Below are 26,676 nucleotides of genomic sequence, written 5' to 3' on the forward strand. Positions count from 1 at the left end.
AAACTCCAACAGACTCAGGCTCAGACCCAATTTTCTCATGTGCAAAACTTTCAAAATAGGCCACAATACCAGAATTGTCTATAATAGAGGTCAGCCTAATTAGCCTACTTCGTCACCATATCACAATCAGCCATCATACCCATCTCCACAACAGATCAATCTAGTCGACAATAGGTTTACTCAACTTCAACAATTGATTATGACCCAACAGCAATTCATCATCAGACTAAAAGCACAAATAAGACAGTTAGCTGAATCTACCATAAGGAGAGAATCAGGTCAATTATCGAGCCAACCGATAGCAAATCTCAGGAACAACCAACCCAATATCCACCAACCACTTGGACCTAGTCATCAATCCAATGTCCCACCTAAAAATCCCCAATTTGAGAATGCCAAAGAAATTTTTGAGCTTAGAAGTAGTAGGATTCTTAAGGATCCATACCAAGATCAGATGAGAAAGGCTAGTACTGATGCTAGCCAAAATGTGAACTTAGAAGAGGTTAGTACTGAGACTAACCACAAAAGAAGCTAAATCCGAAACTGATACCGATACTGGTTCCAATCTGAGTGAGAAAGATAAAGAGAAGAGATCAGATGAGTTACCCGAGACATATAAACCTAGAGTCCCATTCCCTTCATCCTTAGAAGCCGGTTCTTCCCACAAAAAGCAAGAAGCACGCAACGAAGAGCTAATAAAATTGTTTAAGCAAGTTCATATTAATCTATCCCTCCTCAATACGATTCATCATGTTCCAATTTATGCTAAATTTCTTAAGAAACTTTGCACACAAAAGCTTGAGTCAAGAACCACAAAGAGATTGTGCTGTTTGAGGATGTAAGTACAGTCCTGTTAAACCCATTGTCTTAGAAAATGAAAAACCCCGATGCTTCTTTGATTTCATGTGTTATAGGAGGCATCACCTTTAACCGAATCCTATTAGATTTAGGAGCTAGTGTGAATCTATTTCCAACCTTGGTTTATGAAAAATTTGGAATAGGAGAACTGAAATCCACATCGGTTATTTTGCAACTAGCTGATAGATCTGCAAAAATGCCACGTGGTTTGATTGAAGACATCCTGGTTAAAGTAAATCAATGTTATTTTTCAATAAACTTTCTTATACTTGATATGGAACCATCCCAAGAGCTGAATCAAAATCTTATAATTTTAGATCGTCCATTCCTAGCCATTACCAATGCCAACATCAATTATAAAACAGGAGCCATGGATATTTCTTTTGGAGATCAAAAAGAGAGAATCAATGTTTTTAATGCCTCGAAGTACGCTCAAAAGGAGACAAGCTATTCTGTAATTAATCTGATAGATGAGATCAAAATTTTCTGTACCGATACCGGACGACGTACCGGTGCCGGACCGATACGATACGGTACCATATCATACCGACACGGTACGCATCGGTGTACCGATTCAATACCGATACCCAATTTTTTTTGGTTTTCATTTTTTTTTATGGATGTTGAAGCTAATAATTGATAAATACAACCTTAAAATGGCATTAAATTGCATATTATTGACATATTTGGGTTCAATTTTATGTTAGATAGCGGTACAAAGACTCTTGATCCAAAATTTCAAACATATATTTATTTACATTATATTTCAATTATATCATCTTAAAATTAAAAAAAATATATAAAATATGCATTAAAATATATCTAAATATTTAAATACAAAACACAATAATTGATATACGAATCTCAAGATATACTCTGTATTTAATTTTTTGTCGAGTGTTTGTGACGCTTGTAAATATCTGGATCATCAACATAGTCGTCTGGAGGGACATCAATCCAACCCTCTGATCAAGCTGCACCGTACTCTCGAATATTCATCCTATAAGGCATCCTCTCTAGATTGTAAGATATCTTAGATCTTTCACTAAAACTCTGACTCTGAGAAAGCTCTAAATTTTTTCTTATAAATATATGCAAGTATAACAAAACACGATAGTTTAATGATAATTAAAATAATTATATATAATTTAAATAATTATTTTAAAACTTATAAATTCAAAATAAATATGTTATATGCTTCAAATAATATTTTTAAATTAACAAAAATATAACACTATTTTTATATATTTTTTATTTTATAATTAATTTTTTTATTTAAATAATTTAAAAAATATATTTTTTAATTTCAAATATTTAAAAATAATTTTTGAGGTTAGATTTAAGTAGCTTGAATCATTCTAAACATGATTCCAAAATTTCGAATTTTTTCTCTTAAATTTAATTTTTTATTAATTTTTAAATGAATAAATATATAAAAATATTTTTTAAAAATATAATTAATAAAAATTAATAATTTTGGTGTCATCGTGTAGATCTTCCAAAGATCTATCACATATAATTAAGTCATACCAAAATCATAAGATTTTGGCATGATTTTCTCATATTTTCATTTTACCTCATTCTTATCCTATTTCTAACACTAAAAATAAAAAAAATAAAATATTTACTAACAAAATAACAGATTATCTTATCTCCGACCAAAAATCAACCTCTCCTCGAAACACTACTCCAATTTCATGAAATTTTGCCCTCTTTTTCTAATTTTTTGGAGGTCTCAACGATTCGTTGAGACCTTCGTGGCCCATGGGTGTTCTCTGAGAAGTCTCAGAGAACACTCTTCAGTGTGGGTGCTAATTAAAGCACCAGACCCTCCTCCCCCCACGTGAAAAGGCCCACTCCCCCTGCCCCTCCCTCCCACCACGTTTTGATGTGGGACTACCGGTACGATTCGATTCAGGCCGAACCGACATCGAACCGAACCATACCACCCGATTTCGGACGGTATGGGCCCAAACCGTACCGAACCGGGCGGTTCGGTGCGGTTCGGAGTAATTTTTCGAAAAAAAAGGCCAGAACCGGACCGGTAAAGCACCAGTCCGGCTCGATACGCACCGTACCGACGGTTCGGCCCGATATGGTGAACACTGGATGAGATAGTTGAGTCCGATTCCTCAGATTTGATGAAAGATGATTTTCTGAATAAGCCCATTGAAGAAATTCAAGACCAGAAGGTGAATGCCCTACTTGACTCACCTTATCCACTAAAATTTTTCAATCCCGTATTTGATCCTGGGTAGATGAGAGAATCGACATAGTCTGGCTAAAGACTTTAAACTTAGCACTTATTGGGAGGCAACCCAGCATTTATATTTGAATTTTTTTTTATTTTTAGATTACTTTCTTTTTGAGTTTAGAACTAAATTGAAAGGAGAATCAATTTTGAAAAGACTTCAAGTGGAATCATGAAGGCCAGACTGAACTAAGTATACATCTGAGTCAGATGATATCTCTCCTTTTCTTTTTCTTTGTTTATCATACTTTATTTTTTCTACTCCATTGAGGACAATATCGATTAAATTGGAAGGAGAATAATAAAAAAAAATTATAAGTCCTCGAATAAGTTAGTATTTAGCATTTAGGTATCCAATTACGCTTAAGAATCGAATTGAACTAAACTTTTTTTTTAAAAAAATTGATAAACAACTCAGAGAGTTTGTGAGATATCGAGGGATCAAGTATTAAGAAAACTCAATGAATAGTTAAGTTTTGAACATAAACATTTTTTCCTGAAGCATTTCTAATTTTTTCTACTAGCATCAAAGAAGAATTTACTTCCTATGGACTTGTATAGGATAACTATACATTTCTTCATAAAATAATTCATTTTACAAAAAAAAAAATTCAAATACTTCATGCTAAGTAACTGGACTTCTTTGTCTAAGCAAGTATTGAGTTTCCGTCAAAAGATATGAAGGACAAAGAAGCTCTGTTGTGAAGCTAGTATTAACTCGTAGTCCATTTGATTCGAGCAAGTCCGAGGGATATTTTATATCTAGTGCCCTAAAACTACCTGGTTCGGAAGTCATTGGCTAAAAACTCACTATAAGGGTCAGACAGAAAGCTTAAAAGGTTAAGACACTCAATAACAGTACAATATTAAAGAAACACACAAAAAAATAAGAGCAAATTCTAAACATGGGTCTCCTACTGACTAATCGAACTCCTTTGCCTGAATAAGCATTGTGGTTTGCATCAAAAAGTGGACAATGTGAAGATAATTTTATAATAAATGAAGGACGGAAGTAACAATACACTCGTCTATATGAAAGATGAACAATTTTGAGATGAAGATAGGGGCAATTTAGAAAAAATTCAGAAAAGATTTGATGTTCTTCACTTAACTTCCACATTGATTAGTACTAATACCCCAATGACATATCTCACTCATGCTTCATTGAACATCAATGACCCTTTTGAAAATTGTCTAGTAAAATTCAAAACTCTAAGTTAAAAGGTATCTAACTCTAAATCCATTCTTTACTCGAGGACGAACAAAGTTAAAGTTGGAGGGTGTGATCAGTACATTAAATATGACATAAAAAGTATTAAAATTTTTATTATTTAATCTTTATTATTTAATATTTGATACTTTTAATACTCTTTTTCAGGAATAATTAATTATGAGAACTTAATCACAAACCAACAAACAACGACCCTTCAACACGTACAGATGAAGTTCAAGTCCAAATTTAAACATGTCACATGCACGACATGCAAAAATACAAGGATACGTGGCAGGAACCCAATGAATAAAAGAAAAAAAATAAAAAAATATTTAAATAAAAAGTGGGCAAGAGTATTTAATGAGGATGGGATCCATAATTTTTAAATAAATGAGAAGAGTTGGCTGGCTGTCCGTGGGTTTGAGTGGTCCATGGTTTTCATGTGGAAATAGGGAGCTGGAGCGCAGGAGCTTCTAGCGAAAACAAATCAATGCGTGGGAGGAGAATTCAAATGCAATTTGAAGCACAGAAACATGGGCGCACTGAGCGTGGTCATGCGATGTGGGCCCGAGCGAGAGGTCTGGCGAGTGGGTCCTGGTGATGCGAGCAAATGGGAGTGGCCTGGAGCGCTAGTTTCAAGTGGTGCAAGTGCATGAGAGTCCAACAGCACACAGGAGCGAGGTCAGCAAGCGCGGAACAGAGAGCTGAGACGTCACCTGATACACAATAACCAACCAAGGAAGGAGTCCTAATCCATGAGGCATAAGGAGATCGAGCATGTCCACAACTTAAGGGGCCAGAAAGGCTATAAAAAGGAGTTCAGGGAGAATAGAAAAATCATCCAAAAGAGGAAGAGGCATAGAAAGGGTAGCAGACAAGGCTTGGGTTGAAGGCTGCTTAAAGGCAAGAGGTGCTGAGAAGAAAAGTTTTGTCTCCTATGCCATCTCCAATGCCAACACTGATCTGAGGTCAAGATCCAAAGAGGAAGAAGAAGAGGAAGCCCAGCATGCACTGAGGAGTTTGAAGGAAGAAGGAGAGGTCATCAACTATCTTTCTGACGAGGCTGCGCCAATCGACTTTCAATTTTTGTTACAGTTTTATTTTATTTACTTGTTCTTTTAAATTCCTTGTAATAAAATTTTATCTTTAAATTAATGCAAAAGTTATTTTATGTACCTTAAATTTTTGTTCTTACTTTTATTATAAGTAGACGCTAAGATCTAGATAATAGATTTTAGTACCAAGTTATTTTTATTTTCTTTAAATTTTTTTTCTTTATTTTTATTATAAGTAGAAGCTAAAATCTAAATAGTAGATCTTAGTACTAAATTTTTTTTTCATATTTTTAATTTCTATTTTCTGACTTAAATTACTATTTTAAATTTTTTTTTCTTTTATAAAATCAAAGATTTCAAATCAACACTGCCTTTTCTGTGGAACCGACCTGACTCATTGCTTTCTACGTATTTTTAATATTTTTAAAAGTCAGAATTAAACTGATAATCACGGTTGCGAGATATCAATAGCATAAGCTATTTCTCAATGAGAAGTTGTGAAAAAAGGACTACCCATTTTGGAACCCACATTGATCTTTTTTCATACAGAGAGAAGCAGATTTATTCATCAAATTACAGAGAAAAGATCATAAATATCCCCAACTCACAGCTGACTATGGAATTAAAGAACAAAAAATAAGTAACTTATCATGTAGATCTTCAGTAAAAAGTAGTGACTGCTATGGACCTGGTCTCATACAGCTTGGATCAGCAACCTGTAGCAAGGAATAAGAACTAGATCTACTCTACTATATAATGCCAAGGTTTTTAGTGGGTCCATGCACAAGGCATGTCAAACCATCCAGATTTCCCCATCATGCTTTTCCCATCTCATGCATTTCCTCACCCTTCTTTTCCTAATCCACATTAGGTTTGTGCATTTCCCTTTCTCCAGATGGTTGTTACCCACAAGATCATAGGTTCAAATCCTTGTAGCATTTGTTATTTATTTATACAAATTTTATTTTTTATAAAAAATAAAGTGATATGTGCATAATACATGCCACATTCTAGTCTGTATTTTAGCCGACCTATCCACTAGTGTATACCTACTCATAATCGATAGCAGGTGAAAATCAATTACCAGTTGGGAACAACCTGACATGTTCTCTGAAAGTGATCCATAGTGCGCTATCTTTGTCAGCGAAGACAATGGGTTTTGGGAGCTTGAAGAGCGATATAGCAACTTGGTCACCTCTTTTGTGATGAATTTAGCCATCTATCAAATGAATGCGTATACAGTTGGAAAAGGAAAAGGATGAGAAGATGGGGCATACCATTTAATTCAGATTTGATATCACTTACAAATGTGCAATCCAGGCAGGATGTACATGAGGGATTCCTGTTTTCTAACATCAACATGCCCTGATGACCGAGATCTAGCTTCTTCAGGACACCATGTAAGGATCTTCCTAAGGCTGAAAATTGATCAGATATGGATCGGAATCACTAGTATTATTCATATTTGTGTCTACATTTTTTCATCGGATATGAATGTGGGTACAGATATTAAAGTATACCAAAATTAATATCCATATTTGTTCTAAATGGATCCAAATAGAAATAAGATGTTAAGCATATCGACATTTGTTCTAAACGGATATGATGTAAATCACATATTGGTTATATCCCTTTTTTCCCCATCCAAATATAGGATATTATCTGGATAAAAATTGAATTTTGAGCAGAATTCAATAACGAAACCTAGAATGAATGTACATAATCATAAAGGATAAGAATGAAAACAAAAATCTAGAGATCTCATGTGACACATTGGTAACCAAGGACTTAAGCATGGTTATTAAACCCCGCACGGAGACTGACCCTACCAAGGGATTGAGTCATTGGTTTAACTAAAGGTTTGCCATACCACCTTATACTATCCGGTATACGGCGTACTATACCATATTGACACTTGATACGTTGTCTCGTACAATACTGAAGTACACCAACATTGTAATAGGATGGTACTAACACAGGATTCGGTACCAAAACAGCGAACCTTAATTTGATTAAATCTTAAAATAATAAAAATAAAAATTATTAAAATAAATATATAATATAAAAATATTAAATTTTCTATAATAAATACCATCATTATACTTTAATTACAAGATAAATAAAAAATAATCATGAAATATCTATTTCTAAAATATTGTAAGATAAATTATATACAAATGAAGGAATATGCAGAAGTTATCAAGGTTTTCGAAATATTTTTACCAACAATGTTTTGAGAAAATCATCGACAATAAAAATGAGGTATATTTATTTTCCATTTTTCAAAGGGGAAGCTTATTTAATAACATTATTTTTTATGAGAATGATTAATTATTAAAATATGAAATATCATAGCGGGCACTAAATCATTATTTAATGGTGTGAATAAGTTTTAGATAAGCATAATAAATCATCATTATATGACAAAATTGAAGGTTGTCTTGGTGGTTGAGTAGTTCTCACTCAAGTCATGGGTTTGATTTAGAATTAGGAGCTATATAAATATATTTTCCTATAAGATATCTGCATCTGAATCCACATCCGGATTTAACAAAATATGTAAATAGATATGCAAATTCAGACCTGGATCCAATCGAAACAAATAGCAGAATTCCTATCCAAATTTGATCCATACTAGGTATGGAAACGGATACATCCAACCTATTTTCAGCCTTAGATCTTCCATGTATCCAATTCTCACCATCATACAATTGCATCGGGCTAGCAATGGACTTGGCCTGATCCAATGGCCATCGGGTTAGGCCAGCTTTTAGTCGGGCTTTGGGTTGGCACAAGAATAAGTTGTGTCAAGTTTGGTCCTGAAATATGAGCAAGAATTTGGGTCAAGCTTGGTCCTAAAATATGAGCCTAAAAAATTTTTGAGCCAAGCCTGAGCCCTAAAGTAGGCCCATTCCAAGCCCGAAGGCCCATGTTAATACCCTGTCCTCTTTTTTGTTATGCATTCTCCCCCTTTTCCCTTCCAAGTGCAACACTCTCCCACCTCTCCCCAGCTAGCTTCTTCCAATGTCTCTCTCCCCTCGTCCACCCCTTCTCTTCTGATCTATCTCCCTATCTCTCCCTTACAATCTCTCACTCGATCTCTTCCCTTTATAACCCTCCCTCCCAAGCTCTGTACCCTCTCTCTCTCTCTCTCTCTCTCTCTCTCTCAATCTCCATTCTCTCCCTCCCGATCTCTCTTTCCTCTCTCTCTTCCCCCTATGTTCCCTCTTGTTTGGCATCAGATAGAAATGGTCTTGGACCTTAATCCAGGCTGGCTCAATTGGGCTTCGAGGCAGCTTGAGTTGGACTCAGACTAGTATAATAATTTGAAAAAAATAAGGCCTCCAGACCCTAAATCTAAAACTTCTCTAGACTGGGACCAAGCTGCATGGAAACATGACCCAGCTTAGCCTAATTCCAACTCTACAACTACACGTACATCTAGAACAATAGTTACCTAAAGGCAAGTGATAGGTGTATAAATTTGCTCATAGAAGTATTAATTTATAAATCAAATTATCTTTATTCTTTTCAAATTGATACTTCTTCGTATATTTTACAGAAAAGAGCTGCATCAACATGAAGAGCCCGATCTGCAGGCTTAGAGGGATCAAACGAGATAAAAAACAGAGTTAAAATGGAATTAAATTCAAAGCCGAAAGTCAATCCAATCCAATATGCAAGTTGGTGGTCCACCATAGACCACTTGGTCCATAGGAAAGTGATGAGCCGTGAAGGATACAGTAATAGTTTTCACATGTTCTTGGCAGCTTGGAGTTCAATCAAGCATGTGGACTTGGGCTTCAAACGGGACCAACGATGTTCTTTGGACTTGGGCGTTGCTGGCACACATTAAATTCAAATGAGTAAACAATACGACGGATGCCATGTGGGACCATGGGCTCCATGCAAGTGGGCATCGGGCCAGAGAATAGACGTGCAACTGCACGCGTCCTTCACGTGGAAATAAAATCAGAGACGTCGCGATCGAGATTTTTTTTTTTTAAAGAGAGATTTAAAATTGAATGGCTTGCCTTATCCTTCTTGTTCTCAAATCTCATCCGTCCATTTTCTAATCTTCATTAGTCCCACATCTAAAAAAATACAAAACCTCTCCCCTCCAATCACCTACAAAAAGGCCTACATACCTCCTTTTGAGGGGATCTCTCTCCATTCCGTAATTTTTGTAGGAGATCTGTGACAGGCAGGCATACCCACCTTTTAAAATTTTTAGCCACCTTGTTCCCACTTTCTTCCATCCTTTCAATACACGAGAAGGAGAGTCAGCCAGAGGGAGGTTGGTCCCAAGCCAAGAGAGGGAGAGAAGCCTGAAAATTTTATTTTATTTTTTGTTCAAACTCCAAGCCTTGTTAATGGCTTAGGAGTTAAAAATTTTTGTATCAGAATTTTTATTCAGCAATAAATTAGTTGTTCTCTTTCTATTTAATTTCTGCAATTTTAATTTCTGCAATAGGATAGTTTAAATTTCTGCATCTTTTAATTTTGCAATTTTTAATTTCCGCAAGTTCAATTCCAGCAAGTAGGATTAGTCTTTATTTTTTTGGCTTCAGATCGACTATGTCTGGCTAAGCAATCTCTTTGGGATTTGCGATGAAGCTAGATCATGAATAGAAGCCTGCTCCATTGAATCTCTCTTTTCGAGCTTTTAATTTTTAGAGTCCTTCTCCCTTCATCTCTCTTGTCAAGAGACTTGATGGGCTATCGTTGGATCAGAATCCCTTCATAGTCTATACTTGATTCGGTGCAAGAGTGGATGATTGGTAGAAGGCTCACAATTTTTTAAACAATTTTCTCTTTTCTTATGAAAACCTTGATGGATTATAGTTGGATCAGAATCCCTTCATAGCCTATACTTGGACAACACAAGAGAAGAGAAGAAAGAAAGTCTCTTAATTCGGATAAAAATAAAATGCTTGATGAATCATAGTTGAGTTAAATCTCTTTATGGTCCATACTTGTTCATATTTTACACCTTAATCAAGGGACATTATAAGAGAAATCATACGAAGGCTCTCAAATTCATTGGTCTAGTGGATTCAAAAGCCCTAGATCTTTGAGATAATTTATATTTATAATTGATTAGTTTACTATTTTGGTCGTTCGTAATTCAACAATCAATTTCTCTTTTTTTCCTTTAAAGCTCGTCTGAGCAAGCATTTAAATACAGTTTAAAATCCAATTCCTCGTGAGATCGATCCGTACTCATCGGACGTGCTACATTGCACACCGTGCGCTTGCGGTAAATTTAAGACACATCAGCAAGATCCATGGAATTGATACTGGAATCCATACCGACCAACCGGCGGTATAAGTTGGTACAGGTCCATATCGGACCGGACCGGACCGGACCGGCGCGAACCAACACAAAAGCGAAGAAAGGAACCGGAGAGGGGGGAAAGAGAGAGGGAAGGGGGAAAGAGAAGGGGGAGGAAGAGGGTGGCCAGAGACACTGATGGTGGCTACAGGTAGGTTGCACGCACGCTTCGAGGGCAGCCAAGGCCTCCGCTTCCTCCACCAAATCACGATCAAAGGAGAGAAATAGAGAGGGGGGGAAGATGACAAGCCCGTGGAGAGAGCACCAGAGGGCCTTCAGCTGGCCACCGTAGCCACTAGACGGCAAAATCCTGATCCACAGCTCCATAGGCGAAGCAGGGCAATTGTCCCTGTTTTCTGACCACATTGAAGCCAGCAATGGATTTGCCGGTTTCACTTTCATCATCATTTAAAAAAAATATGATGAATAGAAACGATCTTTCCGTTCCATGGCTGCAGCTCTGTTCGCATCTTTTCCGCTACCCGATGGCCACCCAACGACCTCCAACAGCCTCTCTATTGGCTGCGCCTCCCTGCAGTACCCTCGCTCCGTCTTTCTCTCTATCTCTCTATATTAAATACCCTATCGGACAACACAGAGCCGTGGAGACCTCCGCGGCCCTCCGACGGTCTCAATGGGCCACCACTTGTCCTCCGACAGCATCGTCCCCTCTTTCTCTCCCCTTCTCTCTCTCTTTCCCTCTCTCTCATCTAGTGTTCGGATTTGAAAGGCCGAACTGTCCTGTTTTACGGCTGGTACGGCTTGAAATGCCTTGAACCGCCTGATTTGGGACGGTTTCATAAACCATGCCTGAAGGGATAGGAATTCAGAGTCCATATCATCATCAACCACTTATGTCCTCATTATGAGTGATGCATTTTATGCTCAAAAATGGATGATGCTATAGCATATGTATATTAGATACTACAATAGATTGGGATATATGTCTAATTAGGGCTTATTTGGATACATAGGTTGGTCTTGCCATGGAATTGAACAACTTTGGTATGGAGTTATATTGCAGCAGAGTACCAAAGAAAAAATAGATCATGGTTTTCTATTGTATTTGATCTTTGGTTGATCGCATAAAAATATATGAAAAAATTAACTATTCTCCCTAATGGCTAAAACTTCAATTCTTGGACTTCCTTAGTATCAAACGAACTATCTCTCCTCTTGTCTATAAAGAAAATTGGTTTTTTTTTTTTTTGATACGTCAAAAATCTTGGATATCATACAATACAAACAATTAAAGCAGAACAATCTGATATATATGTGAAAAGATTTGTTGGAAACTTGGAATAGCACAAAAACCTCAATCTAGATGCTGGTGCACACCTCATTCATAAAAAAACTCCTTTTCTTCCATTATCTCATATAAAATTTAATAAATTCATAAGGAGCCAAGATAATAAAAGCAGCAATATGTGCCATCATCTAGGTTGAGGGAATGAAACTAGAAGATGGAAATCTTGGCAAGGAGGTTTGAGGGAATATTGGAAGCAAGGATATGGTGTCTGGCAAAGAGAGAGAGGTTGGTATGGAAATAAAGGAAGTCAAGGATGGAATTAGTCATCAAAGGAGGTGATGTGGAGGTTGGTTTTAAAGGTAACAGAGGAATCATTGAAGAACAAGAATTAGAGAAGAGAGGACTGATGGAGGCTGCAAGGGGAAGAAGCAAGATCGGATAGTGTTTGATTGAGAAAGGAGGATATGGAGTGATGGGCACATCTCATGCAAAACATGGTAAAAGAAAAAAAAAATAGAAAATGGTATATTTTTTCTTGTTGAATTGCGGGTTTTCCATGCTATTTTGAATTCTAAAAATTAAACCCAAACAACTATTTATGATTACATTCCTTTACAAGTTAGGCATCCTGCGGAACTTGGATTTCCCATGATCATGGTTTCTACATCAATCCAAACAGGCCATTACCAGATAAAAATATCCAGATTCTGTACAAGTCCCTATCTTTAGGAATTGGACTTACATGATAAGAAACTAAGCAAATATTTTCAGATGATTTTTCCTGCTTTTTTGTGCATGCAATTCTTAGAGTACTTAAAGCAAGATCCCAGATAACATCAACCTTATTGATAACATATTAACAACCCAAAGCAAGATCCTAGATAACCTCAAACCTTATTGATAACATATTAACATTCGAGGGTTTTAAAGTTTGCCAGCATTCATATACCATTCCAAACATATCAAATTGGCTTTCCCAAAATAAGCTATTAAATAATGGACAAAAAACATATGTCCACTTTTAAAGATACTAATTGCTAGGCAATTGGCAGCATGCTGGGAATTTTAAGGCTTTAAGTCTAGAAGAAATGTTTGAGAAAGGGGTTCAATTCGATCCCATTCCTCTCAATTTTACTTTGCAAAGACTTAAAAGATGAATTATGATGATCTTGTGCTGCCATGAGTTTCTCTTTTTTGTGTCACCACAAAATTGAGCCCAAGCAATATATTTTCTCGAAGACAAACATGCGAATTTCAATAAAACTGGCACAATGGTTCCTACAATATATGTATGTTACCTTAATAATATACGTGTGTATGTGTTTACTCCCAAAAGAACTTGTTCATCATAAACCATTAATTTCAACAGCTTATATCATTAAAGAACATCATATAACACTAACAACAATTATTATGGCCTGCATTTATTATGATCTAAACGTGAATCCTTTCCAATGAATGATTGCATCCTTCAGTCAATATTCATTTCAGGTCCTTTGATTTCTAGTTGACTGCTCGATAATTCACTTCATGATCCAAAGTGAGAGAAGAAAAAATTCATCATCCCACTCAACTTGAATCTCTCAGAATAAAATAATAGAGTATATAAAGAAATTTCAAAAGCAAGGTTCTATGCCCTACTATTACACAGATCCTCTATTTATACTAGTGAAATTCAAGTCCCCAAACTTGGGTCAAATTCCTCTAGTTAAAAAGGCATAAAGCAGGGTAGTACCCCTTTATACTTTCTTCCAAAATGTGTTCAAAACTATGGTACAAGGCCTCTATTTATACTAGTAAGTTCCACCCTTTCAAAGTCTAGGTCAGATTCCTCTTCTACTTACAAGAGGTAAAAAGTTTTCTAAAATAGTAATAATTTTACATTGAAATCAAATTTATTATTTAGCACATTACCTAATTCCTCCAGAATTGGAAAGTTATGGCTTCCCAAAGTTTCTTTTTCGAAATTAAAATCATAGATGTGAGTTGTGACAGATCTTTCTCCCATACCCCATTCAGACCTATCAGAAGTAGTGGCATTGGTCCACAACAGGTCTGTGATCCTCTTGGGTCAATATGATGCTTTGAAACATTAGGGCTTCTACTAACAATTTTATTTCATATTGAATTCTACACATCAAGCAGAAATCTCTAAGTTCAGTGTCCTTTTCCAAATTCCAAGAGCCAAGCTAAAAAATTTTGGTTTGACTGTTCATCATTGCAATCAAAGACCCTAAGTTATAACATTATCCATTGGAAAGTACTGTTGCTGCTTGGGGAATTTGAAAATTTGGCAGATGTCAATTACTTCAAATGCATACACCACCCTGACTGTTGACAATATGATCAAATTTTGTAATATCTATAAATATAAATGTGTGTGCACTTCTCGCAAGAGGAAAGGATATCTACTCCTCCTGACTCTTGACTCCAAAAACAACAATGAGGCACCCAAATCAAAGATCCACATCATTGATCATAATCTATACCATTTAAAATGCTTAGAATTCAAAAATCACATGTTTTAGTAGTCTTTAACCTATACACTAAGTGAGCACAAAAATGAAAATTTGATGTGACCATGTTTTGTTATGATCTAAGCACTAAAAGTTTTAACATGTATATATCATAATCAATAAGGTGGATTCTCAACTTTATCACTTTTGCACATTAACACAATGAAAGCTATCCATTTTCATATCCACATGATGCATAGGTTAGAGACCACCAAAATATGTGATATTTCATTTTTAGGCATCTCCAGTAATATCGAGGTTTTAAGTCCTGGTGGGATGGGGGGCATCGCAGGCTCCCAACTGTCCCATCTTATTCTTGTGAGAAAATGGGACCGCGACAGGGTTAGAATGGCAGAATCCATCCTAGCAGAGAGAGAAGAAGAAAGAGGAAAGAAAGAAAGGGAGGAAAGATAAGAAAAGGAAAAAGTGAAAAGAAAGGAAAAGAAGAAAAAGAAAACAAAGGAAAAAAGGAAGAAGAAAAAAAGAAAGGAAAGAAAAAAGAAAAGAAAAGGAAAGAAGAAAAGGAAAAGATAAATAAATTAATAAAGAAAGAAATAAGAGAGAAAAAAGAGGAAAGAAAGGAAGGTGGAAAAAAAAGAGAGAAAGGAAAGAAAAGAGAAAAGAGATAGAGGATATCTAGAGAAAGATAGAAGATATCTACCAAAATGTATAACCGAGATTCCTGTCGAGACAGGACGGGACAGCGAAGCATCTCATTCCATGGAGAAATTAGGACACCCCCATCCCACAGATTTAAAATCTTGAGTAATATCAATCATGATAAATGGTGTGGATCTTGATTTAAATGCTCCATTATTGACTTCAGACATGAGAGAAGTAGATTAGCTCTCCTCCATAATCCATGCTATATACATACATATGGACATAACATGGAGACACGTACATATATACATGTATAACACATGCACAAAAGCCTTCAAGTAGCTTTTTTGGAAGCCTTATAATCCTTCAGGCCAAGGTTCACTGTCTCAGTACCAGACACTACCTTGGTACCATGTTAGAATAGCGTTGGAACACCCACTATGAGGATTCATTGAACATATCAAGACTCGATATACCTCCCATACTGAGTCTTGGCACAATACCAACAAGGTATGGTACATCCAATATGGGGTGGTATATACCAGCATGGCGAACCTTGCTCCAGACCAATGATCGAGAAAGAATAGGACAAAGCTTCTCCCTTCTTTCTCAATCATTGCACGGCCATCTGCACAACCACCCAAAATATTAAGAACCAATCCAGCTTATGTCCTTGTTATAGACCTTACGGACTCCCATGCTTATCAACTAACCACTCTTCTCAAACTTATGGTCATGTTCTATATTATTCTTTTTCCTTCTTCATTTGTCAAAACCCTTGCCATCATCCACCCTCTTCTCTTATACTCTTCTATCCTCCTCACCCAAATCCCTTTTTAAACCATGTATCATCATTATCTATCTTCAACAACATTTCCTTCCAAGGTTTTACATCCCGGCGGGATGGGGGGCATTTGACCATCCCATTCCTTTCCTGTAGGAAAATGGGATCAGAATAGGGTTGGGACTTCGAAACCCATCCATGCAGGGAGAGAAGAAGAAAAAGAAAAGAAAGAAAGGAAGGAAAGATGAAGAAAAAAAAAGTGAAATGAAAGAAGAAAACAAAAATAAAAGAAGCCAAGAAAGAAAGGAAGGGAGAAGAAAAAGGAAGGAAGGAAAGAGAGAACTAGAAAAAGAGAAAAAATAAAGAAAGGAAGTAATAAGAAAAGAAAGAAAAAAGAAAAAAAAAAAGAAAGGATGGTAGAAGAAAAAGAAAGTAAATAAGTAAATAAAGAAAAAAGAAATAAAGAAAAGAAGAAGAGGAGAGAGACGGAGAATATCTACTGGGTCGCATGACCGAGATCACTCCCAAGATAGGACGGGATAGAAGGGGATCTTATTCCATGGAGAAATTGGGATACCTCCATCCCACGAGATTTAAAATATTGTTTCTTTCTTCTTATGAAAATCTCCTTCAAAAAAAAATAAAAAAAAAAAACACTTTGCCTAATTGAAATGATAAAAATAAAGGGCATGATGAAGATGAAGGTTGATCGTAGATACAGCCACAAAGATAAACGAGGATAACAGATAAAAGAACACAATGTGGTGTATAAAGTGGAAATCAAGTATGCATGTAATTGAAATTTTATAAGTTTTTTGGGTCAAAATGTTTCTCTCCTAAAATTGAAGGGGTGTCGCTATAATTTTCCCTTGTCATTGTATGACAAAGGATTACCGATACTGATAAAATCTAACAAGAAACATGGACCTTTACAAAGATTTACCAATTTTTAAGAGGGAAAAAGGGGGATCATATTATACCGTTTTCTGAAATAAATAAGAGTTGGAGGAGATAGTGAAATACATCAGAAATTTTCTGTGACACCATGCTCATATAACACTCAGGGCTCTAAAAGCAATCAAAATAAGAAAAAGGCAAAAATGGGAAGTCAAACTTTGCTTTTACTTTCACAGTCATAATTTTATTAATTTCATTAAGAAACAATTAATGAAGAGATATTGCATGCAGAAAGAGTATGTAAAGTCATCGGAAGTCACATTTGATGTGACCCTCCGATCCCCAAGGCATGAATAAAATGAGATTCAAAGATAGACTTCAGTGGGAAAGGAGAAGAAAAACAATGGTTACAACAGATTACTGCTCCAACATCTTATGGTTCATTCATTTATACTTATATCAGATTCACTGCACAATCTGAATCACAGATATTTACATCTAGCAGTGTGTGTCAATTCTGTGAGATAATGTTTCAGACTAAGAAAGGTACTTTCAGTGACTTCTCTGGTAGCTTTAGGACTCTGTTGAGTTATTCATCCATAAACTGGCTAAGATGCACAAAAAATCATGTGTCAGAAGAGAGATTCAGTTTCAAAATATGGTTTATATTTTCAGTTTTTACTGCTGATGTCTCCATGCAAGCTTTTAGCCTAAACCAAATTCAGTTTCAGATTTTCTATGTTACATTACATATTTTCTGTACTATGCTATGAAGTTTGGCTGTAATTATGGTTTTGTGAGAACAATTTCATCAAGCAATGGACCATTGCTCAGCCAAGACTAATCATAACTACATCATTGAAATAGGATTTCTTTGATAGTACGGCCCATCATTAATTGGAATTACATTTATCAATTCCTCCAAAAGACTTAAGCTTTCTGAGCAAGGACCCTTGACTTTTGAAAGAACAAAATGAAATTGTGTCTTCAGCAATCTAGAACAGCATGGATGACTGCCATATTTTATTGAGTATTATAAAAGAAACAGACATAGCATAGATGATATTCATTGACTGATTGAGCAAGATCTAGAGTTTTAATGGTGAATTAACATGAGGTGAAAAGGAGTAGACATTTTGCATGTCAGAATAGAGAATCATGAAGCTTGTACAAAAAACTGAAAGGACAGTAAAATGATAGCTATTATTACGAAATCATGAAATAAAATTCTGACTACTAAAAATGTCAATGGCACATGAAACCTATGATGTTGATGGCATCCAATTAATAATGATAAATGCTTAGAATAAAACAACAGTCAAGGCAGAGGATTAGAAAGAACAACCTGGTCATAGTTTCGATTTTCAACAACATCAAGAAAAATCAAAGGAGCAAAATACTTACTTGGAACATTCATCATATATACCTATCCAATCCGTTGTAGAACCACCAAACACCTCACTTCTCTGAAAATATTCAGCTACTAATTTCAAATTTCCTGGGGAAAAAAGAGACATAAGCAACTAATACAGGAATACATAGAAATTTCATTGAACTAAAACACAACAAAAGATCAAATATTTTGCCAGCTAGCTTCATGCGCATCCATAACAACTATACGTTGAAATACCTCTTCTACATAATTTTGTACCAAGAAGCACAAGAACCATTAGTCAAACCTTTCCAGGAGTAACATGATAGCAGAAATAAACTTTGATATGTAAATAAGCAGCAAGTTTTGGGGGAACATAAAGATCAATCTAAATAGCAGCAAAAGGACACATTCTACAAGTAAAGCACCATGCTAAGGTTTGCATGTATTGAAACCATGTGAATATTCTATATCATAAGCATCATTGCAAAGAATGAGGGAACACTTAGACTAACAGCAACAAAACATGTGCATACTAGTGCATGTACAATACAATAGGTAGTGACACCATATTCTCTTAGTGAAAGCTTCATCACATTTAGCAATCATGAAGTCAAAAGTATGATGACAAAAGAGTTTGGTTCTCTTACTTAAATCAATATCAAAAAGGTTTTTGAGACCTGGCCTCTGAACTTTAACAGCAACTTTCTCTCCATTATGCAGGATTGCTCGATGCACCTGGGGAAAAACATTTATAAAGTCAAACCAGAGATCTGAGGAATCCTCTGAAAGTTTGTCTCACCATTAAAGAATGTTTAGTAGCCAGAAAAGAGGACTAAATGCATAAGAAGGTAGCAAGGTTTAATCATTGGTTTTAGTTCCAAGGGAAGGCCCAAACTTGCATGAGCAAAGCGGAGAAGCAAATTAGATTATCAATCCAATTAGGGAAAAACTTCAAAACTAAACAGGTGTTAGTGATATTATTTTACAATTAGAAGCAGAAAAGTTATGTTTGTGCATGTGTACACATACCTATATACGCTTTTATGTGTGTTTGTGTATCTTTACATGTATGCAACCATATCTATAGGCACTTTGGGGCATTTTTTTGAACTGCTATCAAACTATTAAAAGCAAAATATATTTCTGTGGACACAAACTGTCACGCTGCGTCACCAACATCTTTCTTCTCTAACTAGAATTAAAATAGTTTCCAAGACAAAAAAATAAAAATCAAAATTAAAAATAGAATATAAAACAAGTGATACAAAAATCCATTAAGTCTTCACCATAGTATTGAGGAGCAAGAATTAACTGAAGTTGAAATTTAATGTTAGGAATAAGAGTTGCTACTACATGGAGCAAACACCTGGCCAAGACTAGCTGCAGCTATGGGTCGATCTTCAAACTCCTTGAATAACACATCAACTGGAGAACCCAACTCGCTTTGTATGAAAGCTCTTGCTTTTTCAGGTGAGAATGCAGGTACACGATCCTGCATAAAAAGTAAATAAACTTCACAAGGTTAGGGTGAGAACTTTATATGCGGATGAGTGAGCAAGTGAGTCGGGTTGTGTGTGTGAGTGAGGGGTTAGGTTGTTTATAAGATGCACCCAGCACTACAAATGGATGGACAACCTATCTGCTTGACTGTAAAGTTGTATATACAATATGGAGACTGCATTACCCTCTTCACTATCGCAAATTGATAAAACAAGCGAAATCAGTGGCAGAGTAATTTCTCTGTTAGATGATTATACAATCAAATCATGACTATATGACAAATACCTGCAGCTTGGCAAGCTCATCCACAAATTCTCTGGGTAATATATCAGATCTTGTGGAAGAAAACTGCCCCAATTTGATGAAAGTTGGCCCAAGTTGTAAAATTTGTTCTCTCAACCAGGAAGCAGTTTTCTGCCTTCTGATTTTCTGTACAAGGAGATGCTTATTCAAAACCCAAACAGAATTATATAAAACCAGAACTTTCAAGCATAAATATCAAAATCAACAGTCAAAATAACCAAAATTGACATATCGTCCCCAAACAAAATTTTTCGACCAAAATCTGAAAAATGAATCAAGAGAGAGTAGTAAAAAAACAAAGTTTATATGCCTTTAGCATCAGTGTTAGACATGAGAAAAAGAGCGAAGTTAATTTAGAAGGTGGTGATGCTAGATTTGCACTTAAAGATCCCATTATCATGATGTAGTAATTTATTGAGGAGTTCACATTGTTCTGCAGCCTTCTAGCTGGCTATATGACAGAAGTTTGCTAGAGTTATGGGAACATTCCTTGTTAATTCCCTAAAAGGATCTTAACACCAGGAAACATGAGATTTACGATTCAACACAATCCTGAGCCAACCAGCTGTAAGATAAGGAAGTTCTCATTGAGGTTTTAAAGCATACCTGCTCCTCTACTGTAAATCCACCGAGGTATGCCCATTTTGCATTGTCCAAGAGAACACGCAGGCGTAAGATAAGCAGAAATGTCCAGACGTCTATAGTCCTTCGCCAGGCACGGTAGTTGTCCTCGGCCCAGCTGAAACCTTCCTCTGAAGGCAGAACTTTTAACTCGTCCATGAAAGGAATCTCTTCAGAAGTCTTTTTCTGAGTTTTAACAAGAGCAGATGTACTGTCCCTTTTAACCAGATTCACTCCATTAAAAACCGCCGCCTTTGACCCTAGCTTTTGACGAGGAGTACCCTTGCTTTTCATCAATTCCTTTGTGGGGACCATTTTGGTATCCCGTCTAGTGGACCTACCAGCTTCCATCCGACATGCTTCCATTAGAAACCTAGGAAGAGTTTTTGTTGATATGGAACTGTTCACTGATGATTCAAACTTTGAGAATTTCACGCTGGAGATGGACCCGGCGAAACTAAAATAATCATTTATTAGTTGTGCTTGATGTAAATGCTCAAAGCGCCGATGGAAGCAGCAATTCGAAGCCAGTACTACCGCCATCAGAGATCAAGATCTGTAATTTACATCGACATATACCATCAGGGGTAAAAGAATGCTACTGTAATTACAAAAAGCACTTGTCAGAAATCAATACAGTTCATCAAATTCCACCTATTACTACACAACAGGAGACGGCTCTTTTATAGTGTTTCCCTTCTCTTGCCTATAATTGCTTTTGCCAGTAATTCAACACCAATTTTGAGGGTTGGAGTTAGGGCGAGAGCCAGTCACACTAACCTTGTTTGGTTCATGGAAAAATTTTTTCCTCATTGGAATATTTTTTTCTAAAAAACTGATACCTAGACACATGATGCCTGAGAAAATGGTTTTCACGATTTTGTTGACTATGCAAAAGTAGCACATTTCAGAGTAGCTTATAATTAGTGGAGCATCTACTTTCCTAGCAAAGTTGTAAAATACATATTATGCCCTTAATAAAGTGAAAGATCTTACCTATTTTATCTAAAAGCATAAAAGCATATTTTGGGAAGAAAAATGCCCCAATTCACAACCCCATGAGAGTTGGACTTTCGCATGTCCCACATGGGTTTTTATTTCTCATGAAATATGAAAATTTTATTCCTGTGAGAATGCTACTTTCCCATCTCTTTTTTGAAAACTCCAACCAAACACGAGGCTCTTCTCCATTTTTCCATTGACCACGCATTCTCCCCTCCTCTTCTTGTGAACCAAATAAATCCTAAGGCTACCTTGAGACAAAACCTGTGTAAAGTATGGCAACATTTGCATCCACATACCTCATGCACCGCAAACTAAGCTTTTAAAAAAAAGGGTGTTATACCATGTATCAAATAAAGATTTATTTGTTATACATGAAACAGATGCTCATATAGGCACTATAATCACAATCCAAGACAGCTGCTAATTTCAAAAATTGAACTACAAATCATGACAAGTTTCAATAAATAGAAAGAAAAAGAAGCCCTAGTGGACTTCTATAGACCTTCTCTAGCTGGATACCGCCACTTCAAACTAAGCTAACTATAAGGACGATAATCATAATTCTCAAACCTAAAACCCAAGAAAAAGTCTCAGATCTAGTCAACTAACTGGATAACCGAGTCATTTCAATGTTATCATACCAAGATGGCTAAAACTAAATTGTAACATCTACAAATTTCTTCAGGACATATGGAGTTATTCCATATCACATAACAATCTTCTATTAAATGATACATAGCAGAGGAAGCAGCAACTTGTCATAGCCATTATATGTCCCAATCGAAGAATGCCACTGATCACAATGTTAAACATCAAGAAATTTCCAGTTTCAGTAAGTAGGGGGGGAAAAACAAGTCATAGAAGACCTCTAAGCATACCTTTCCAATTACACACTGCTCTTTCCAGTTAAGCTGACTGTATCAATGAAATTCAAAACTTTCTTCCAATTCTCAAAAGCTAGAGCACAAGAAAACCTCGAATCTAGATGACCAACTGGCTAATGAAAGCTATTTCAATCTCGATCAATCCAATATCATTAGAGAAAAAAAAGAAGAAAAACAAAGAAACAAACCAACCTTTGTAGTCTTTATGATATTTCCAAACTGAAACCTTCATGCCGGCCAAAGTCATGAATCACCATATCAAGAAAAGGAGGAACAAAGAAACAAGGCAGAGAAAGATAAAAGTGCTGTGCTTCAATTTAATTACCTGCAATCTCCTAAAAACCACTGTCCATTACAGGATAGTGTATAAAAATAAGCAGTAACTTGCCATAGCCACTGTCAATTACAGCTCATGGCTCGCCATTAAAATTCCATACTAAATATCAAAAGTTTTCAGTTCCAGTAGATAGGAAGCAGAATGAACCTCTAACTTGCCATAGATGACTTCTTAGGATATCAACTGGGCACTACCTACTCAAGATAGGCTTATTGCATCAGTAAAAACTGAAACTTTCTTTCAATCCTCGAACTCTAAGCCCCTTAAAAAGGCAAAAAGCTAAAAACTAGTAAATTAACTTGCTAGACAAAGCTATTCCAATCTGTATCAGACCAACAAGATAAGACAGTAAGTGAAGGAAAGAAAAGAAAATAAAAGGACTAATCTTTATAATGTATGATTCCTCCTAATTGAAATCATTTAGTCTTCAAACTCAAATCACAAACCGTGACTTTAAGAAACAAAGAAAAGTAGAAACAGAGGAAGAAAAAGATAAAAACACCTTAATGCAGTCACCTGCCAAATTCTGTCTTAACATTATTTACAATCTGTCCACATAATCGTAGAATCCCTGATAATGATATGTACTGAACAGGAAGAAGTAACTCATTACAACCGCTATAACATCCAAGCCAAGATTGGCACTAATTTAGATACCCACCAAACCATCTCCAGTTTCAATAAATAGGAAAAAGAACATTCTATAGAAGACCTCTTAGAGCACCTTTACAACCAAAGCTTCTTCCAATCCGTAAAACTCTAAACCCCAAGAAACCTCAAATATAGACACCTAACTGTAACTGGCTAGCAAAAACTAGTTTGCTCTGTATCAATCCAGAATCTTGAGAGAGAAAGGAAAAGAAGGAAAGACTTCCGATCCTCAAAAGTAAGTCCCAAGAAAACCTCACTCTTCAATCAGTATCAGTCCAACTTGTTGAGGGAAAAAAATGAAAGAAAAGAACTAGTAATTAAAGGTATACAATTCCTCCAAACCAAAATAATTCCATCTTTCTCCCTCAAATCACGAACTGTGACATCAAGAAACCAAGAACAGAAGAACAAAGAAAGACAAACGCTTAGATCCAATCACTTGAACACTGTCATCCATATCCATGAACAATCTTTTCTAACGTAATGCATCGTACAGGAAGAAGCAATTTCAGTAGTAAACATCAAACCGTCCCCAGTTATGATAAGTAGGAAGAACAAAAGAATCAATCTTTTATCACACTTACAATCCCATGAACCGAAATCAAGAAGACATCAAGAAATCGGAAAAAGAACGCGGAGATAGAACACAGAGAAAGAACACGAACCATGAAAGTTCGATATAATCACCTAGGCATCCCTGAGAGCTCTCCCCGCTCGCAGTGAAAGGAAAACGGAACAGAGCACAGGAAAAAATCCATGGAACAAGGGAAAGAGGGAGGGAAGGCGGGGTATTTATAAGAGACGTAAGGCGGTGGGAAAAGGAGTGATTCTTGGCGAGGAAAATAGCAGGGAGAAGAAGGGAGGAGAGAAATTGGCGGGTGTGAAGTGACGGGAGGACAAGAGAAAAAGCGTGGGGTTTCAAAACTCCATTCGTCAGCTAAACGACAGAAACAGGCGTCCAGCCTGGTCATTTGCTGTCCGGGTTGGGCCGGTTTTAAAGTATTCCTGAACCCAAAACGATTTAAATCGGTTTTCCAATATTAAAATCAAAATCGAACGAGGTCTATGCTAAAATTGGTTCAAATCGAGTAAAAAACATGCGGTTTGGTTGGGTTTGATTTATCAGATTGGTCATGGAGTCGACAGTGTGGGGGAAAAGGGAGCTACTAACGGTCTCTCTCCCAGCTAAGACTGCAAATGGATCATATCGACTTATAACCCGACCCAATCCGATCTGTTTAGATCCAATCCCATTCTTTTTAAAAGACCCACGGGATCGTGTTGGATTCTAAAATTCGATCTGTTTAATATTTCAGGTCGGAACTGAATTTACTGAATTCGGATCTGATTTGATCTGATCTAAATTCAGTATTGAATCCAACATGTAAACTATAGAACAAATAAAGTGAGATTAGAATTCCAAATGTTCTTGTAATATTGTTATTTTTCATATAGTTTTACTCAATTTGACTATGAGATTTTAAAAAATTACTTATAAATTAATAGTCAAAGTAAAATAATGTTTATTTTTTTTTGTTATAAACTTCGCATATGTTAGTTTATCATATGAACAAGATCCGATCAGAATTTGGATCCAAATCAAAACCAAAATTTTTAGATAAAGATCGGATTATAAATGGACCCAACCCAATCCAAATAATTCAATGGGACAGACTTTTTGATTATGGATCCGACCCAATTTTCAATTGGGTTGGATCTGGATCCAACATTAGAACTCGATCGAGAGATTGAATCAGATTGGAGTCACTCATAAGCCAATCCGATCCGACCCATTTGCACCCCTACTCCTAGCATGAATGATTAAAGAGAGAGAGAGGGGGGAAGTGGGGATACCTTGTTGGCTGTTATTAGAGATGACCATTGGAGAAGACAAATGAAGGTGAAGGGATCTGCAACATTTTCTATTGGCTATTTGCACTCGGACAACTTCGGCATCTGAATCCCAACCCTTTCTTCAATCTACAACCGCCTCGATCTCATCGCCACCACCACCATTGTCAGCCTCGTCACTAGCCTTAGCATCAAAATTGTCTCTCACTTTAGCCATGTCGCATGCATCATCCATCTCACCGTCATTGTCTTCATCATTATCGCCCACCAAAGGATCTCTCCAACTTCACCGCTTTTGACACCTGCGACCTCTCTCCACCTCCACCATTCTCTTCTTCATCTACATCAGCTTCGATATAATGTCCACGATGGCCAAGGAGACTCAGAACCTCATCTATAACATTTTGCTCAACCTCGTCAGCACCATAACCATCACTACCATTTGTTACTATCTCCTCACCCTCATGCTTTGCCTCATACATCATTACTCCCGCATCGATCAGTGGTGCAATTGCTAGATTCCGTTAGGACAAGATAAGGAGAAGGAAGAGGAATTGAGGCTTAATCACTCTAACTTTTGATTTCTTCTTCCCTTTCGAAAAGAATAGTTTAAACTAATTTGATTCGCAGAAAAACTTTTTCTTCTTTAAAAATAAATTTTCAAAAAATTATTTTTTGATAATAAGATTTTGATATGTTTGATTGACTATGAGAAAATGATTTATTGTAGAATAGCTTATGTTTGGTTAAGCACTCATTTTTTAAAAAAATTATATAAAATACCTATTATACCCTTAGTAGATATAAGACCATACCATTTTTACTCCTAAATTTTATATAAATATAAATATTATATTAATATTAATATTAATATAATATTAATATAATATTAATATAATATTAATATATTATAATATAACATTAGACCATAGTAATTTATTATGTTAATATAATACTAGTATATATCAATATGATATTAATATAATATTAATATGATATCAATATAATATTAATATAATAAATTTATTAATATAGATATAAATATTATATTATATTAATATATTAATAAAAAATACTATATTATTAAAAATATAAAAATATAATAAATATTATAATATTAATATTATATTCATATAAATATTAAGATAATATTAATATAATATTATATTACTATTCAGTCTTTCATCCCAGTCATCCATTGAAATTTTACAAAATTTTAATCGTGGATCTTAAAAAGATATTTTGAGAAAGAAAAAATATCACCACTTTTCATCTCATAGGAAGCGTCAAAATCTAACTTTTGTATAGATTTTCACTTCATATGAAATGTGATAAATGACTTCTCATGGGAAGAACTTTTTTCACTTTCTCTTCTCTTAAAACTCCAA

The 26,676-nt window shown here is 35.7% G+C and overlaps 1 protein-coding gene across 8 annotated transcripts in view; it reads right to left on the minus strand.

Annotated features, from left to right (window-relative positions):
- LOC105060616 (protein ACTIVITY OF BC1 COMPLEX KINASE 7, chloroplastic) overlaps positions 1 to 26,676 on the minus strand; it is a 62,214-nt gene that overhangs the window by 22,798 nt on the left and 12,740 nt on the right. For 6 of the 8 annotated variants that reach the window (XR_012136157.1, XM_073247212.1, XM_073247218.1 and 3 more), the window contains exons 1-6: positions 24,103 to 24,287; positions 20,546 to 21,116; positions 19,922 to 20,065; positions 19,503 to 19,628; positions 18,784 to 18,871; positions 18,166 to 18,259 (exon numbers count right to left, since the gene is read on the minus strand). Coding sequence is in view for 7 of the 8 variants with exons in the window: in XM_073247212.1 (XP_073103313.1) it covers positions 18,166 to 18,259; positions 18,784 to 18,871; positions 19,503 to 19,628; positions 19,922 to 20,065; positions 20,546 to 21,103 (1,010 nt within the window). In the remaining variant the exon portion in view is untranslated. Of the gene's footprint in view, positions 1 to 18,165; positions 18,260 to 18,783; positions 18,872 to 19,502; positions 19,629 to 19,921; positions 20,066 to 20,545; positions 21,117 to 24,102; positions 24,288 to 26,676 lie in introns of those variants that run through there. The other 2 variants (XM_073247215.1, XM_073247223.1) reach the window with 2 other exon arrangements.

This window comes from Elaeis guineensis, chromosome 1 (assembly GCF_000442705.2).
Source record: "Elaeis guineensis isolate ETL-2024a chromosome 1, EG11, whole genome shotgun sequence".
Taxonomy (NCBI): domain Eukaryota; kingdom Viridiplantae; phylum Streptophyta; class Magnoliopsida; order Arecales; family Arecaceae; genus Elaeis; species Elaeis guineensis.